Genomic DNA, 19,206 nt, shown 5'->3' on the forward strand with positions numbered 1-19,206 from the left:
TTTAATGGGATTCCTAAGTGTGCAAATGTCTGGGTCTCTCAGGCATCATCATATGGCTTCTAGTGACAGTCAACAGGAACCATGACTGCATTCCCACCAACGTCAGATGAGGGTTTTCTCTAACTCCTAATCCTTGCCCACACATGAACAAAGTGTGGAGAGTAAAGGGCTTTGAAGATCTCAGTCCTGAATGGGATGTTTCATCAACCCTCTTCCCTTGGGGCTCTGGGATCTTTGTGGGAAGAGGAGGTTTAACGATTGTAAGAGGCACAGGGGCCGGAAGACATCAAGGACAGGGGCCTTCCACCCACAACAGGACTGACGCACACATGAACTCACAAGTCTGGCAGAGTGTACATGCCCTGCAACAGGCTCAAGCCAAATAGGTTCTGGCATGGAGGGTGAAGATGTTGACGCAACCTCTACCCCTAACCAAAAAGCTATCTGTAACTAACAACATTTGCAAAGGAAAAATTAGTCTTCTCCTGTGGAGTCTTGGTATGTACTGTCGGGAGCCAACAGAAGGCGGCTATCATCCTTGCAGCCATCTTGAGCCATATACCCTAACAAGAGACTTGTTTACAACAGCTGAGCACACTCTGATAACATCTTGTTTTAGATACTCAGGATTTTTCTTGGGTGTGTGAGACTTAAAGGTATGATTTAGAGATAAGAGTTAAAGGCGTGACTTAAAGGCATGGCTTAGAAGTGAGATATATAAAAGGTGAGAGGCAGACAGAAGAAATGATTAGATACTCGGAAAAGGCACTAGGAACTAGACACTTGTACTTGGAAGAGTACTTGGATGAGACTCGAGACTAGAACTTGGAACTGGAAACTTGGAACTTGGAAGCACTAGGGACTAGGAACTAGGGACTAGGGACTCAAGACTTGGGACTTGGACTAGGAAGAGAGACTGAAGAATAAACAGGATTGAATTGCACTCTGTGTGGTCTCCATTCCTCGAGTCCATCCTCACTCTCTCTTTTGCTGAACCCCCGACCTGCGGACTGGAGCAGCCTGGGGCAGTGTGGATTCTAACAATTTAGCCCCCAAGGCTTTTGACAGAGCGGTTCTCAACATTTGAGCGGCTCCCAACAGTGTACATTGCTATACCTCAGGGCAGGCCTATGCCCACGAGTCATTTGCCAACACAACATAAACTCAATGGTATTTTGTAAAACTTTACTCTTACTTGCTTTGTTTGGGTTAAGCTTAAGACTCCTTCAGGCACTCCCTCTTGGAACTAGTCACTCTGGAGTGGACATATGTAAACACTGGCAAATGACTGCCCCCAACTAAAGCCTCAGCCATACACAGTTCCGATTTCCAGCCATGTGAGCAAGTCTGCCAAGACATTTGGGCCTGCCAAGCTTGTTTCCAGTCTACCCTAAGTGGAAACTAGCCAGCTGTTCTCCAGAATCGAGAGGTATAATGAGTTGTATTCACCATGACACAATTGAGATGGCTTTTGTTTTCTTGTTGTTTTTTTAAGAAAACAGATTGCTAAATCATGCTATTTGTACTTCCTATAACAGGTAATAAAATTTCCTAGAGAATGTTTTGAGAGCACTGTTTTTGAGTAGATGCCAACAGTACCTGCAGGTAATAAATTATGACTATAAGATACTGAAAACAAAAGAGCTGGAAGACTACAATCACTTAAGCAGAGCATAAAAGGCAGCTAAGGACCACAGTAATGGGAGGAGAATGCTGAGGTCCTAAAGGACTGCTTGGGCAATCAGGGCTTGACTGCCTAGTATCAGAGGAATGGGTTCATTATTAGAAAGAAGTTTCTGATAAAATGATGCATTTGCCACCACATCCACTTGCTAATCCACCTTGGGATGACTGACTCAGCAAAACTGAAAGACTGATTCAGCAAGACTGGATGACTCAGCACAAGGGCATCCTAAGATGCAGCAACTCCGCCTTGGACTTTCCAACCTCTAGAGCATGAACCATTTAAATTTATAGTCATTAAAATGCAGTCAGTCCAGTTTTCTGTTCCAACATCACAAATGAAGTAAAACAAAGCATTTACTTGAAATTTTTTCCATTCTTGGGTTTAACAAGTTTTTATTACATGACTCTGATTCTTAGTGATGTTTCAGAAAATCCAACTTATAGAAAAGCCTCCTTTACAAATGGTCATAGTGCTGGCCTGTATGATGAGGAGGTTAATTCTTGTTTTTCCTGAATAGATAAAACTCAGTTCAAGTCACCTGACTTACACACACCCTGAACAAGTGTTGCTGGAGACACTGCATTTTCAACATGTTGGACTGTTAGGGGTCGTTTCAGTCAGTTTCTTAGAAAATACAGTGTAGGAGAAACAGAAAGAAAAAATCATTCTGAACTCTAGCATTCCTTGGGACAATTTATTCAAGGTTCCTACACTGTAATTCTTATGTACTTGCTATCTATACAAAATCTATGGATTCCAACACTAAATAGCTCACAAAGCCTTGGGAATTAACCACGCACAGCAGGTTACTGATGTCACTGTAGTAAATTATGTTTGGTCACAGTCTCAATTAACAGCATCAACAACATGATCAAATTCATTTGCATGCATTATTTATATTCATATAAAAACTCTTCCTACTGTTTCTGCATTATTAACTCTCTAAGGACTCTTTTTAGAATTTATTTCCTAATGGCCCACATAATATTAATACGATATGTAACAGTTTACCTGTACCAAATTAATGTGTGTGTGTGTGTGTGTGTGTGTATGCATGTGAGAGTGTGTTGTGTGTGTATATATATACTAAGTTTTATAGACTATTTTTCACCCTCTGGGTGTCATCTTTCCCACTGTAAATGTTTGGTTTATTTACATTAATTACTTGGTACAACTAAGAATATTCTAGAAGATTTACAAAAAATACAAAAAACTCTCAGTACCCCAATTCTAACACTTTCCATTTAAAGACTCTGAACGACTATTTAACTCACAAGGCCAGAGAAGTAAAACTGTCAACTCCCACGCTAAAGGAACTGGCATTCTTTACTAGTGTATTCAGAACTAAGGTAATTCATGGATGTCAAGTAAAAACCGAATGTCAAAACAACAACCACAAAAAAAATAGGTGTGGTCATAAGGGTCTCACATACAAAACAGAGACAGAAATAGAACCCATCAATGGAATTACAGACATGGCTGCAGTGACCTGTGGCAGGAGCTTCTCTTCTATGAAGCGAAACCATGGAGGAAAACGTTGCCTACATAGGAGCTGGCAAGGGCATCTTTCACCAGAGCTTTAAAAATTTCGTCTGTGTTATTATGTGAGTGAAACCCCATCTCCTTCACTGGGACAGCTGTGCATCTATGTTTCTCCCTCTGATCCTCTGAGACACTAGCCTGCCTCAACCCACCACAGCATGCAACCAGAGAGGGCAGCAAGAACCTGTCACAATCATCGGTGGAAGCACTCAGGATCCTTAGGGCCAGCAAGACCAAAGATCCTCCCAAGTCAAAACAGAAACTAGGAAAAAGGTGACTATGATTATCCCTGAAGCTGAAGGGCTTGCTATTATATGATAATTAAGAAGCAGACTTCTAGCCTCAGATGCATTCAACAATTATTTCTTTTAAAACAAAACATTTCATAATTGATGTTTCTTCCCATGCCATTATCCAGTAAAATATTTAATGACCTCAGCGGAGTTTCTGAGCATCTCTGTAACTAAAGAACCCCCATTTCTTATTCTAAGGTATGAGCTGGGCAAGGCTCTACTTACGAAGCAGGTGGACACCATGGGCTTGGTGAATGCTTCATCATGGCCTCAACCTCACTAGCACCATGAACTGTCTTCAATGTTACTGCATTTATTTTTCATGATTTTAATAAATAATACTTAGCTAAAAGTCATAAATTGCCTTTAAAATTGTTTTTAACCCTTCAGTTTATAAGAGTTAACAATAAATTTCTCAATAAATATTAAAACGAGGTTGTATTATAAAGAGACGCTGCTTGCCTAGGTTCATGGGCAGTACCTGTGTACACTCACTACACACAGAAGCCTGGGAGGGTGCCGATGAAAACAGCTATGCTTCTTAAACAACTTGACTGTTAGCTTCCCTGTCCACCAACAAAGCCGTGGCCTGATTCGCAACACAGCAGTCGTCTTATGAAAATATAGAGAAGAAACTATGGTCTGTCAATAATTAAATTCCTTCTTTAAAATAATTCGCATCTGGGATTAAGGAAAATCAAGTAATTTCATGAAAGGTTACTGGGGATGTCTGACAACCGTATCAGAAAGATAAGGAAATACTTGGGTCCCAAGCTACACACTTCCTATCACATGACTTCCGTTTATAAAAATATTACAGTCATAAATGCAGGAATCACTGTGCCAACTAAGTTCTGAGCACCGAATATGAGAGTCATGGAAGGAAGCCTATTTCTTCAGAAAAAATGTAATTGATTCATGATTGATTTAATGAAAAACTTCCTTTATGTATGTGCTGAATAGAGGTCAGAAGCACAAAGACCAGACGGCTGGGGAAGTGGCAAGGAATCACACATTTACCTTGGCTCCTGTGTACTGAGTTGTATTATATTTTTCTGGGGCAGAGAATCTTGTGAACTTTGCTTCATATCCTGTTAAAAGAAAAAGCATAGTGTTTTTAAATTTTACTTTTTAAAATTAATCATCAAAATCAGGTAGCCAATGGCGCCGCGCAGGAAGCTTTGAAGCGAGCGCACCAGAGGACAAAAATTCTGTTGTAAAGTACACGGAATATGCTATGACTCAAAGCAAATAATCCGTGTGTGTGTGTGTGTGTGTGTGTGTGTGTGTGTGTGTGTGTGTGTGTGTGAGAGAGAGAGAGAGAGAGAGAGAGAGAGAGAGAGAGACGGAGAGATACAAAGACAGAGACAGACAGAGACACAGACAGAGACACAGACAGAGAGAGAGAAAAACAGAAAGAGAACATCAGATTCAAGCACATCATGCATTAGTGGGCTAGAGTCCACAATTGGACAATGAGTTGCTCCATTCTGTAACCAAATAAACCTGCAATGCTAGAGAATATCCTCCAGAAATCTTTGCATCCTGTATCTCACCCCCTTAGGAAATATATATCCTCTCCTCCTGTTTTTTCACTTTAAAATAAAAATTTGTAATCATGACTTGATTACAAACATCCATCTAAGAAAATAGTGAAGCTGCACCTCTAATTCCAAATGTGGAATTTCAGATTGCATATAAAATTCAAAATCCCAACACTCATAAAAGATACAAATGATAACTAAATTACAATTTCAAATATCCAAGGTGTGAAGGGACTTGGAGAGGGTGCTAATCAGCCTCCTCCTAGATGGCTCTTCCCAGATGAGTAACAGCATGTCCGTTTCCGTGCACTTCCACAAGCCAAGGCAGGTATTACCTCCTTATGTTACAGATAAACGAAAATGAACTGGAAGAACTCTGTCAAGGTTCCCACAGTCCGGTTCTTGTAGAAGCTAATCCCCTAATTCAGTGGTTCTCAACTTGTGTGTCACGACTCTTTTGGGTCAGTCCCTTTTATAGACTTTGCCTAAGATCATTGGAAAATGCAGATATTTACATTATGATTCATAACAGTAGCAAAATTAGACTTCTGTAGTAGCAATAAAAATTAATGTTTTGGCTGGGGGGTCAGCACAGTGTGAGGAACACAATTATAGAAAAAAGATGTTTGAATATGCAGGCAATTTATATAAACTGATAAAAAATTCTTAACGAATGGAGAAAACAATTCTGGTACTTTAATATTCTTAGTGGAGCTTCTCATCTCTTTTTTTAATCCAAAAAGCAAAGAATCACATGGTTTTTACAACTGCAGAAGGGATCAACTAACCATCTCTAAGAAGGCTTTGGAAAGGTCTGACTGGTACAGCTTTTTGTCCTTTAAAATGAGAAGAAATGCAGAATCTCCAATTATCTTCTCCAAAGAATTTAATGATTGAAAGAGTCTGTAAAGAAAAAACTTATTAGTCTGATAACTCAAAGATCTGAATATATTTTATTTATAAGACAATGGACAAGCCACCAACTTCTCCATTTTATGCTCGCAAGGCTAAACACATAAAGATGCTATAATGAACTAGCTCTTTGTTTTCCCCTGGACTAACTTACTTAAAGTGCTTACAGTTCTTACAAACATGCCAAATAAGAAATTCTACAGTGACTGCTCCAATATGCACAAAGCAATGATTTATGTCTTCACCCTAGGGAAAAAAATGAGTGTTAACAGAACAGCAAAAGAAAATGTGCTATTAACTCTGGGTTAGCAAGAATACCCAATATGTATGAAGACACTTCACTAAGAGTTAGTGGTGACGTCTGCTTGTTTTCATATCACGTTCTTGTTCACAACAATTACAAAGAGAAGTTTTCACAGACATGACAGAACAGGCTTCATCCTTGTTGCTCTTCCTGAGCACTGGCATTAATAGCTACTCATTTTATTTTCTGCCTGAGAAACAAAAGCAGATCTAGGAATCCACCAATTCCCAGCTCTGGAGCAAACCTCGGTGGAAAGAGACTTGGTGTAAATTCTCTATAATTTTCCAAACCCATGCTTGTATAAGGCTTTATAAACTGAGCATCCTTAAACAAACACTTGTGTAGAAATCTGCAAATAAATTGTCAGCCATGTCAGTTATTGATCAGAATAATCTAGTATGCTTCTGTTATCAACCATCATTTTCTCTAATACAGGAAGCAACCTGATATCTATATGCTGAAACATTCTTGCTGGCATTTTTGTAACAATAGTAGCAAAAATCTATAAAAGAAGCTTAACCTGGGTATAATCACAGCATGCAGAACACCACAAATTTGATACAAGCCAGGAAATAATACTGAGTTTACACCTTAACTACAGAGTGAGGCTGTCTCAGAACAAACAAATATCTCTCAACAAATTAGAAAAAAAAAAGTGAAAAAAAAAAAAAAAAGACAACTTCTTTTAGTAGAATGTAATACCTTAAGTGGACAGGATCAATATTATTAGTTAAATAGATTTACATAGTAAATCTACAACATTAATAGCAAAATCTTATAGGCTTTAGTTCAGACCATTATCCAGATAAATTTCTCAGCATATACATGTTTGTCCACAATAATAAGTGTTCTCAACAAACTAAATACCAGACAACTGAAAGTAGTTAAGGAAAAAAATTCCTTCAACCCAAGCCAATAGTATCCACATAGATATCTTTATCAGGCAGCTGAACCTGTAGAACAGGAGTCAAGTTCTACAGCAGCTTTTTACACAGCATTTTAAGCAGTCCTCATTAACATGAGGGAAAGGCCGAGACTGATGTTTGCATCTATACTGTGCATGCAGAGTGTCCTAATGAGAGGAGGCATGAACCAGAGTAGAGCATTCCCCAATCAGCTCCTCAGATATATAAAGCTCCACTGTCCAAAACAGAGTCAAATGAAGCACAGTAAGTTTAGGAAAGATGGGGCAGAACAGAATTTTAAGTGTTTAAAACTCTTCACAATGTGAGACTAACAACGCCTCTGGCATCCTAACACGAACGCATCACATTAATGCAGAGCAGAGTTCTGAGAGCAAGCACTCAGAACCTCAGCTTTTCCATTCACTGTCATGCCTGCTGTTTAAACAGCTGGTGCCCTGCCTGTCAGTCAACAGGTTCATCTGTTCACTTGGCCCCTCCTGCTCACCCTTCATCTAGCTTCCTCTCACTACTGCAACTACAACATGGGGATGACTGGAAGACTTAAATCTTTATGTCACTGACTCCACCCTTCCTCTACCAGCCCCATGATTTACACGTGAAGCTATACATCCACCATCCAGTCCCAGCCTACACTATTCCTTTTCATGCCATAATTAAAAGTAACCCTTAAATGTGCCATGAAGCATTCTCTCTCTCCATGTTCAAGAGCCTGATCTACAGACTAGGTTTCAGGACAGCCAGAGCTACACAGAGAAACCCTGTCTCAATGATGGGGTGGGGACAGACAGACAGACAATTAGGCAAACATTTAGGCTACTGTTGAGAGCAGTTCTCAGACTCAGCCCAGGAGGGAGAGTAAGAAGCTGGATGGGCCTGGCTTCCCTCTAGCACTGTGGAGCTGACACACTGACTGGGTGATCTACAGACTTTAAAATATGACATGAGAATAAACAGGGCAGGATTAATGCTGTCTGGAGTTGCTCTTGGCAGCCACCAATCCCTCACTGACACAACTGTTCCAAGGGACATGCCTGCCAACCTCTGAATGAGCAGCAGTCAACAGCAGAGTGGGAGAGAGCAACAGTACCAGCAGCCTCTTTGTCTCTGATTCTCTAACACGTTTTGAAATTTCCTTCTTAAAAGTGTCTGTGCTAATGACTTGATAATTGTTTACGACTTTTCTGCTGAAGTGTGAAATACTGGCAGAGTAAATTTACAAGTGTCGAGTACAATTTGAAAATTACTATGTCTTTCTGCCACCTCTAACACGCGGTTCTGCACAGGCCTAGTATTAAGCTAAAAGCATCAGAAACCACACTGGGTACTTAGTGACTGGCCGCATACAAAGGTTATGAGACAGAACGTGGATGGATAATTCAATGTCCTATAGCAGGTACCTTTTGCTATGGTGGCTGGATGGAGCAAGTGGGCAGAGCAGGAGAGTGGTTCCCCACTGCCCTGTGTGTACAAGACTTTCTTAGAAATTCTCAATGAGTCAGAACCAAGAGTAAGGACAAACAGGCTCTATCCTTCCTCTCTGTGAGAGAAACAATCACAGCATTGCCGGTAATGACAGTTCAACCTCTGTGCAGAATACACTGAGGAAAAACTGACAAGATATTCAAGATAGGATTGTAAATATACTTTTTGAAGGACTGAAGTCAATTGTGAAGCTTTAAAAATATGTTTCCTTTTCATTTCTTGATAACTAGTTAAAATATTAGAACAAAAAGCTTCAGTGCTTAGCACAATGGTAATGTGAATTGTAAAGTAATTATTTCATATCGATTTGATATATGTGCTACACTCTTTTCACAAGAATAGTTATGAAAGTTTTAAATGTGCATAATGTATGTCTGATAATTTTAAAATATTACAAAGTATAGCATCTTTTATGCATATTCTTTAGCGCAGAGGATTAAATTATAAGGTCACGTGCATGGTATACAAATTCTTTACCACTGGATCCCATATCCCCACACAACAATGAAACCATAAGAAAATCTAGATGAGACAAGAGTCTAAGCATTGTGAGGCAGCAGTGAAACTGTGTCCAGTGTGAACTCTTACTGAGTAGATCCTCAGGCCTGCTTCTCAAACTGAGTAAGGACAGGAATCTCAGTCAGGACAGGATAGTTTGTTACTAGGCAGCACTGGGGACAAAGATCTCAGCTTTTGCAAGCCACAGCATACACACAGAATCTAATGCTTTAGTAACACTCTTCAATAAATGTTTTAAAGACAACTGGGTGCCTGCTTCCTTAGCAGCCTGCGAGATCCTCCCTGAGGAAGGTCCCCCGCCGTTCTCACTTCCCACAGCTTTCTTCCCCACACACCTGACTGCCTGCAGCCCCTGGTGGTTATCCCCTTATCTGGCTTTCCCATCAGTGTCCCTCTAAGACATGTCAAGCATCCAAGGACAACTGGGTATGAAAGAAAACAGGCTTACGCTGCTGTAGAGTGGAATGGCACTCGATTGCGTGCCCAGGTTATGTATGACTGATTAAACGTCAAGTACTTGATAAAGAAGATGATAACCTCGACTGCCACACTGTACTTAGGAGAAAGCAGGACTGGCTTTAAGACAATGCTTAACAACTGGACATGAGGACTCAAGTTGAAAGCTGGCTACAATGTCACCTCTGTACAGTTCTTCAAAGTTGGTGATGCTTGGCTATAGCAGTATATATATATGTGTGTGTGTGTGTGTGCGCGCGTGTGTGTGTGTGAACAAATAACACTTGGTGTGTGCTCTGCAATACACTAGCAGTTTCATCTCCATACACACACACACACACACACACACACACACACTAAAAATATTTTACTTGAACCTGTGTTTCTATAATTACATTACCTGGTACCATAGTCCACAACCACCCAGTCTTTCGCGGTTCCTGTGATGGCATCATGATGCTGAAATAGTCCTAAGTTCCTTCTGGCTTCTGTCAATGTTGTATAATGAGGTGATGAAAGAAATTTATTTATCTTGTATTTCTGAGCTTGTTTCAAGGCCAAATGGTAAAGAATTTCAGCGGACCTAAATACATAAAAGAGTCATTAATAGATTTTCAGAAACAAACATTTAACTATAATCACTGATGCTTTTGTTGTTGTTTTTATTTTTGAAACAAGGTCTTTGTGGACCAGGCTGGCCTTGAACATAAAGAGACCACCTGTCTCTCTCTGCCCACCCCATCATTCCAACTAGTGCTGTATTAAACACATGCACTATCATAGCTGGCTCACCGATGATTTTTTAAAAACAAATATACAATTTCAATGCAGATTCTTTATATAGAAAATACCAATAATAAATTTTTCTATGAAACTAACATTGTACCTATCTAATGTATTTAAGTTCTTAATAACCAAAGACTAATGTGTTAACAGTGATACTAGAGGTATCAGTATCCCAGAAAAATGCCAAAGCCTGTTGACAGGAAGGTAGGTTCACTGTATGGAACACAGTGAGAAAAATAAAAGCAGGCAGAGTAAGAGACTGGGCCTGGTGTTAGCTTTGGAAACCTCAATGCACAGTGCCACACCTCCTCCAGCAGGCCACACCTCCTCCAGCAGGCCACACCTCCTCCAGCAGGCCACACCTCCTCCAGCAGGCCACACCTCCTCCAGCAGGCCATACCTCCTCCAGCAGGCCATACCTCCTAAGCCTTCTCAAACAGTTCCACCAACAGGGGACCAAGCATTCAGATCTATGAACCTAGGTGAGCTTCCAACTCCTGGAAATCCTCCTGCGTTGGCCTATTGGGTGTTACCATGAACCACAATGTCTGTTTTTTTCATATGCTTTAAAGATTAGAACGGTTTTGGGAAAAGGGTGTGAGCTTATGATCATCAGATCATGCTTCAAAACAGGGTTTCTTCAACAATATTTTCAAAGGCAACATAGACCAAAAGGCCTAAGAAGGTCCAGCATCACAAACATGCTAGAGAAAACAGATGAAGGCACCTTAAAATTGTTTCAATACTCAGAAAAAAGAAGGTATTAGAAGTGTTCTCATAAAAAGTCATGAGTTCTCTAAATTATAAAAATAAGAAAAAGATAGAAACTAACCTCCACTTGTCCCAGACTCATGCCATGGAAATTAGCAGGTCAGAGTTAAATAAATCATGTATGCCCACTTACATCCATGGTGAACATTACTGCTTTTGAAAACAGTAATACATTTTAGTGCTGGGTTCTCAGCCTTATTAAGCTGCTACCTTTTAATACAGTTTCTCATGCTGTGATGGCCCTAACCACAACATTATTTCATTGTTCTTCATTACTGTGATTTTGCTATGGCTATAACCTGTAATGTAACTATCCTATATATACACTGGAGCTGTTATGCAACGACTGTGGGGGTTGAGACCCACAGATTGAGAAACTTTACACTAGAAGAATACCTCAAAATATTCCACTGACGACTTTGAAATTATTTTTTCACATGTCTGTGCGCGTGCGCACACACACACACACACACACACACACACACACACACACGTGCGCGCTAAGAACTGAACTGAGTCCTCAGATGTATTGAACAATCATTACACCAGTATGTTAAAGTACCAGACTTTCTTCCTTATACCTTTCTATCTACTCTTTGCAAGTGAGAGTGGAATATTACCATCAGACAATATATTTGTTTTACATGAAGTAATAGTCAGAAATTCAAAACTATTATACACTTTTTATTTCATCTTTCCATAAAGCATAATGTAAAAATAAATTCCTACTCATAACCACTATGCCTTGAATATATCCCCATCAATATATTGAATATATTCACAACTCCTTGCCATTAAAAAATAATTAACGCTCAAAATTCATTAATTCATTGGGATAAATCTCTATACTATTTATCATTTATTTCATTTTATCATAAAAATTTACAAGAACAAACATTACTTCATGAACATTTCTTTAGTATATAAAATCTATTTTATAGTAGTATAAACATGATAGATAATAATAAAAATATTATAAATATAAATACTCTTCTTTCATACCTAAGATATTTTCTTAAAGAATTTTTTTTAATAAACTGTCTTTCTAAAATGTATTCATAAAACACTAACACCTGAAAGAGGATAAGTAAGATCTAACTGGATTATAATATCAAGACTCAGCTTGGAAGGCCTGGAGCAATGGCTGCTGAATGATCAGGACACGATCTACTCTTCAAGGAGGACCTGGGTTTGGTTCCTGGTCCCCAGTTCCCAGCACCCACATGGCAGCTCATCACCATCTGTAACTCCAGTTCCAGAGAATGTGATACCTTTTTCTGGGTTCTGCAGGCACCCTGCACACATGTGCTGTCCATATATACATACATGTAAGCAAAACACACACATATATAAAGTAAAAACAAATCTTTCAAAAAAAATCATCTTATGAAAATAAATTTCTCTGTTGGGTCAGAGGTGAAAGGAAGGTCCTGGGCATCCAGGATAGTTCAGATCACAGAACGTCTGACTTGGTTTCTTAGAAACCTGTTTCCAAACATGTAGCTAGAGGTGTGTGGATGATATGTAGACTCCTGTTATGGGCCACACCGGCCACATTCCCCGTGTTCCCGTGTACAAGCTTCCACAGTGGACATTGCAGACAAAGCTCTCTCTGTCAGTGACTGGAAGTTCTACTGATCATGCTTTTTATGCTATGGGGCTTTCTCCTGGCACTTACACAGAATTATTCATCCAATCACCCACTTGCCCATCAACTCTCAACTCTTTCCAATTCTTCTAAGAAGAAAAGTCATATCTATGGAAAGACACTTAAAAGAAATCAGAACTGAGCTGGAGCCTTTGAAGCTCTCCCACATAGAAAATACGCTCATTTTACAGCATGCACCGCGAGGCCCACTTGCAGCTGCTCAGAAGCGCTGTGTGCCTCTTTGACTCTAACAACTCAGCCTGCTAGATTACCTGCCTGCGGATGCACAAGTATCATCTAGTAGAAACACAGGGCAGAAACAATACAGAAAAAGTAATTCAAAAAAACACGGGATGCAAGCTGAAGAAAATACAGCTCAATAAATTGCTTTTCCCAAAAAGCAAATAATAATGATAAAGTATGCTAATTTGATTACACTATATAGAGAAATATTCTGATGGCATTAAAATTCAAATACAGGGCACCACAGAAAGGATGTATGCAGAACGCTATTAAAATGTTATGGTAACATAGCAGAATACACAACGGAACCATCTGAAGGTCTAGTACCTTAAACGAGATTCCATTATCCTGTCCATTCGCTTGTAGAAAGGTCTGGATGTGAAGTAGCCACTCCAGTAATGGTCATCTCGGTCGGCGTACGTGAAGAAGTCTCCGCTCAGAGCGGGGAAAACTGACTGGCTGCCTTTCTCTGCCACCGCTTTCTCCAATGCATCGAAATAATCCGACAAAGTTCCAAACTGGATCTGGGAAATACACTCATGTTTCAGTTATTCACTAACAATTAATTACTACTTTATGTGATTAATTCATTAATAAAGTTATTATGCAGAAAGGAAAAATTAATAAATTTTTAGAAAGAGTTCCATGCTGGCACAGGCACAAACGTTAAACTCCTAAATGACAAGAGGGGAGTGTCCGATGCCAGTGACTGTTTTTTTGAATTGTACCAAGGCACAAATTTAAGAGAAAACATGCCTATGTAAGCTGTTTAAAGAACTATTTAGATGCACAAGTCTACAGACCCAAAATCACACAGAGGCTCAACGCGCTGGAGGATTTAAACAAACAGTAGTTCAGATGAAGGTAGACCAGGCAGCAGTGAAACTCTGACAAAGTGCAAAATGCTCCAGAGATCTGGAAACAATTTTAGCCTCAAAACACCTCACGTATCATACTTCTCCACCTTGATCCTATGAGAAAGAATGGAGAAGCTTTCAGATCAAAGTGTTTTGTCAGTTACAAAGTAGACTCCCCTGATCTGAGCAGAAGCAGCGAGCGGGAGAATGCCGAGGACCACAAGGCTGGTGCCCAAGAGCAGCCAAAGCCTAAGGAGGCAGACACTGGGAGAGCCGAACGCATGGGGAGGGCTGTGCACCCACCACACCCACTATAGGGTACTTGCCCAGTCACTGCATGAGACATAAAGACCCAGCAGACAACACACACAAGGACAGATGACAGAACTGGGCTCTCAAGGTTGCTGGATATAAGCTTAAGCTGCAAAGGCCACCGGCATTATTAATACACCAAACATGTCAAATGCATGGTGCCCAAAAGTTAGCTCATCCAGATCCGCAGATGAAATACAGTTCCAACAAGAGATAAAAGGTTTGAGGTTTGTTTTTTGTTTTGTGTTTTTGTTTTGTTTTGTGTTTGTTTTCTGTAGGAATTAAAAGTTTACATAGACACATGTGGAACTACAAGCCTATGGCACTGTGAATCCTCATGGAGAAGTCTATCTTGATCCTGGCCTCACTCACTGAACTCTATTCCAGACATGCTTGTGGACCTAAGCATGTGAAGCACTGACTACCACGGACTAACCTAAGGCAGTGTATGATACTGTATGTCCATGTTTGCTGAAGTGCCACTTACAATAGCCACGTTACGGAACCTGTCTAGATGTCCATCAGTAAGTAAATGGACAAGGGCATGTCGCACATATACACATGGATTATTACTCAGCCATAAGGGAGGAAGAGGAGGAGGAGGGGGAGAGGGAGGGAGAGGAAGAGAAACAACCAGCAACAGCATCATACTGGATACAGTGAAGTGGGTGGACCTGGAGAGCATCCAGATGAATGAAATAATTTTCACTCAGAAAGTCAGAAAAGCAAGTAGAATGTTTTCTCTCCTATGTGAACTCTAAAGGGAAAGGAACTAGAAAGGGAATTGGACCATCAAGGAGTAAAATGAGAATTTTAGACGGAAGAAGCAGCAACTAATATGGAAAACATGAGAACAATACATGACACATATGGAAACCTCAGAGAAACACATTATGCAATACAATTCACACACACTAAAAGATAAGAGGACAGAACAGCAACTGACTTTCTTATTTCCAGGCCAATGGGAAGTAAGCCACTGTGTCTATTACTATGGTTTCATTCTGCAGTCCCCAAAGGCTCATGTGTGAACACTGGATTCTGATTTGATGGCTCAGTAGGAAGTGAGGAATGCTTTAGTGGGTGAGACCTATATAGAGGAAGCAGCTCACTGGCTATGCTCTTCAAAGCAGACTGAGACCCTGGTGTTTTCTGAATCCTTCTCTCTGCTCCTTGGCTGCCACAAGGGTCAGCATCTTTCCACTATGCCCTCCTTCTACGAGGGTCAGCATCTCTCCACTGTGCCCTCCCACCGTGATGTGTACTTGCTTCACAAGGCCAGAAACACAGAGACAAGGGACCCTCAGACATCTGAAACTATGATGAGCCATGAGTATCCCTCCCCAAGCGCAAGATGTTTCTCTTCAGTATCTACCATAGAGATAAAAGCCTAGCACATTTATTAGAAGGATACAATGGGAGATGAAGTGTGGAGAGATGGCTCAGTGGCAACGAACACTGGCTACCCTTCCAGAGGACCTGGGTTTGGCTGAAAACACCCACACAACAGCTAATAACCTTCTGCAACTACAGTTCCAGGGAATTTGAGGACCTCTTCTGGCCTCCTTGAGCACTTCATTCATGTAGTACACAGACATATGTGCAATACCCATATACAGAAAGTAAACGATTTTTAAAATAATAAAAATGCAAGAAAACACAGCTCTGGCAATATAAAGTCTGCTTGTAGCTGTGGAACAAGTCACTCCCTAGAAAACTGCAGCTGAAACACTAGATGGAGTCCCTTAGTGTGCCTACCAGGTGATACAGGCCCCATGTCCCATGTCTGTCACACACACATACACACACCACACACACACAGAGAGAGTGAGAGAGACAGAGAGAGAGAGACAGAGAGAGAGAGAGAGAGAGAGAGAGAGAGAGAGAGAGAGAGAGAGATTCTTATGGTAGTTAAAACTTGCCTAACATGTTCAAGCAGTGTTCTTTATACTAGAAAAACTGAAAACAAGCTAAATACGAAACATTTGTAGAATTGTTTAAAGTAGGCTATAAACTATCAAATGGATACCAGAGATACTGGACAACACACAGGAGGGTAAAAGAATGACAAGTCTCCTTGACAGGGGTGAGGACTATATGTGTTTGTGGCTATGAGGACAATTACTTAGAATGTAGTTAGGGAATCTGCTGGTTTAGTAAGGAGGCAGTGGAAGTGCCTGTCTCCAAGGAATGTGAGAGGCTATATCAACAATGTCTTACTTTATACATATACAATAACTTGGCTGCTTAACCACGAGCTGAACAGAGACAGCCAACAATCATGCCAAAGTGAACAGGAAAAGCCCAAGAGGCCTTGAACCCACACAGAGAACTACAGGCAGCCAAGGAATGCTAAGGGGGTGACAAATAGTCTTCCATTTCCGATACCAAATGGTCAGCCTGAAAATTAACACCGTACAGTCTGAGCAGATTGTTTTTAAGAATATGTGTATACACGTGTGCATATATACCAACCGTTTAAAAAAAAAAAAAGGAAAGAGGACATGAATTTGGAAGAGAGCAAGCAGGAGTATATAGAAGGGTTTAAAGGAAGAAAAAGGAAGGGGGAAAGGGTGCAGTTACAATCTCAAAAACAAAATAACATTTTGAAAATGAATGAAGAGGGTGGTTGAGACATCACAGGAAACAGGCAGGAGCTTGTGAATCCCAAGGAGCGGAGAAAGAGAGGCAGATGTGACTGTAACAAACATGCTTAACAGTGAATGCTTCACACAGAATCTCCAAGACATACTTGAAGCAAAACTTTAAAAGGTTTTGCTGTCCAGATGCAATATATGTGTCCTATTTGAAACATGTCTCAAGTAAAACATGTTATATATGGCTGAGAAAATACCATCCTGTGTAGATTCCTGTTACTAAATTACTGCTACTTTTTAAGGTTATAGATAAAACATGGCACCTACGATTTGCTCTAGGTGGACACATTTGGAACAGGGGTGGCCCTAAGCTCCTGAGCGCTGGGACATGGCCATGAAGAGAAAGCAGCTATCTCTGTTCGTTAAACAAACAAACAAACAAACAAACATACAACAAACAAAAAAAAAACAATAAAATCCACAAGCAACTGATTATTTTCAAAATTATCCCACTTAGGAAAAAGTGAAAGTGTATTCTCTGAACACAGGACATTTATCAAACCCATGAAATGCTCACTCCTAACAGCCGGTCACATCAGTAAACCACAGGAGGCAACAGGCAGGAGAAAACAGTAACCTTTCCGTGCTGGAAACAAAGGAGACACCCTGAAGCAGAAGCCGAGACTTAGTAGGTGCACATTTTTTAAAATCACATAAAAGGAATGCTTCTCTAATCCCCAGGCACTAAATTTTGTCACGCAGGAGGAAAGGAAGACTTTTGGAAATGGTACCACTGAGTATGATAAATTTATATTTGTGTTTAATATGGGCAGGTTCCAGGGAAACAGGACAGAAACACTGGATATTGTGGTAAGGTCTCAGTAAAAGATGGAGGCCCAACTTCAAAGACATCAAGGCTGTCTCCTCACCTTCACATGAAGATGGGGCTGAGAGTTCATGTAATTAAATAGTTGCTCATAGTTCCTGTACTGCAGATCCCATTCTGTGTATTCACTGAACCGAAAATCATCTCCTAGTGGAGCCAAAAGAACTTTAGTGCGGAAAAGTTTGGACTTTTTCCGGTACTGATCCAGTAGCATCTGAGCCCTGTGAAAGGGAAGGGGAAGACATAAAAAAACTGTATCAGGTAAAACTGACATGGCAGCTCAGGAAAAAGCTTAGAAACCAAAGGTGTACTATATGAAAAATATTAATTCCTTTTAAAATTCAGGTAAAGTGAAATTTACAAGACAGATTTTCTCCATCACTTATTGCCTGTTTTAAATGGCTACAAATTCTTACCATAGAGAAGTCACACTGTTTCCCAGTGGATAACCCTCGACACATCACAGCCAACTGAGATACCAAGGTCTTCTTGAAATCCCCTTCCTCAACACAGCGATTAAGACACCAGACAGCCCATGTTTTACAATAGCTCACAAGGAAAGACGTAGGGTCTCTCAGCTATATATCAATACTGAACTGTGCTCTACTCTAATATCCCACTTTCTAACAACCAAAAATCTAATAGTCTAATAGTAAAATGTGAAAAAGAAAATTTAGAAAATGATTAAACAGTATAAATCATGACACCAAATATTTCCTAGAATTTTAATATTTTCCTTCCAAAGGACCAGACACTCACTGTACAGCTGCCACCAACAGCCTGGCCACTGTCACACTGTCCTGGTCAATGGCTCCTGCTTGGCACCTGAATTTGCTATTCTGGTTTCCACTCTCTTGGCCTGTGAACCATGACCCCCAAGGCCAAGCAAACACAGCATGCTGACGTCAACAGCTTGTATGCTTCCGAGTCAGTGTTCTGGAAGAACTCCCTTTGGGGGACACTGAGTTGGGACACCATTGAGCAAACAGGAAGATAGGCTCACAAAATGAAATTAAATAAGCAGATGAAGCCAGAGCCACTCAGGGTGGAGAGAGTGAAAGCTTATGGAACTCGTGTTTAAATGACAGGAGTGTGTTTTCGCCTAGTATTCCATCTTCACTTCAAAGATTATCCAAAAGTAAATTCCAATCCCCAATATAAAACTTATGAAAGTACCTCAAAGAACATCAGTAAGAGGTATTTTATGAAAATAACATTTAATTAAACTTAGAATCCCATATGGACATTCTGAAATTTATACTTTCTGAAACTGCTTTGCAAATACAAATTTTTAGCAAGAATTTAATAGCTTTAAAGTATCATCATAGTAATTTCATATAATGTATAATTCTTAAGTTTAGTGGCTTGTTGAGTAAAATATACCTGTAGTGATTTCAAATAATATATGACTCTTAGTTTTCTGAGATTAGCATTTGGTGAG

The 19,206-nt window shown here is 40.1% G+C and overlaps 1 protein-coding gene across 1 annotated transcript in view; it reads right to left on the reverse strand.

The window, feature by feature from the left end:
• Man2a1 (mannosidase alpha class 2A member 1) overlaps positions 1 to 19,206 on the reverse strand; it is a 160,481-nt gene that overhangs the window by 72,486 nt on the left and 68,789 nt on the right. Inside the window, exons 8-12 of the mRNA XM_034521634.2 lie at positions 17,809 to 17,986; positions 13,441 to 13,637; positions 10,066 to 10,248; positions 5,855 to 5,969; positions 4,543 to 4,613 (exon numbers count right to left, since the gene is read on the reverse strand). Coding sequence (XP_034377525.1) covers positions 4,543 to 4,613; positions 5,855 to 5,969; positions 10,066 to 10,248; positions 13,441 to 13,637; positions 17,809 to 17,986 — 744 coding nt within the window. The remainder of the gene's footprint in view (positions 1 to 4,542; positions 4,614 to 5,854; positions 5,970 to 10,065; positions 10,249 to 13,440; positions 13,638 to 17,808; positions 17,987 to 19,206) is intronic.

Source organism: Arvicanthis niloticus, chromosome 17 (genome assembly GCF_011762505.2).
Source record: "Arvicanthis niloticus isolate mArvNil1 chromosome 17, mArvNil1.pat.X, whole genome shotgun sequence".
NCBI lineage: Eukaryota > Metazoa > Chordata > Mammalia > Rodentia > Muridae > Arvicanthis > Arvicanthis niloticus.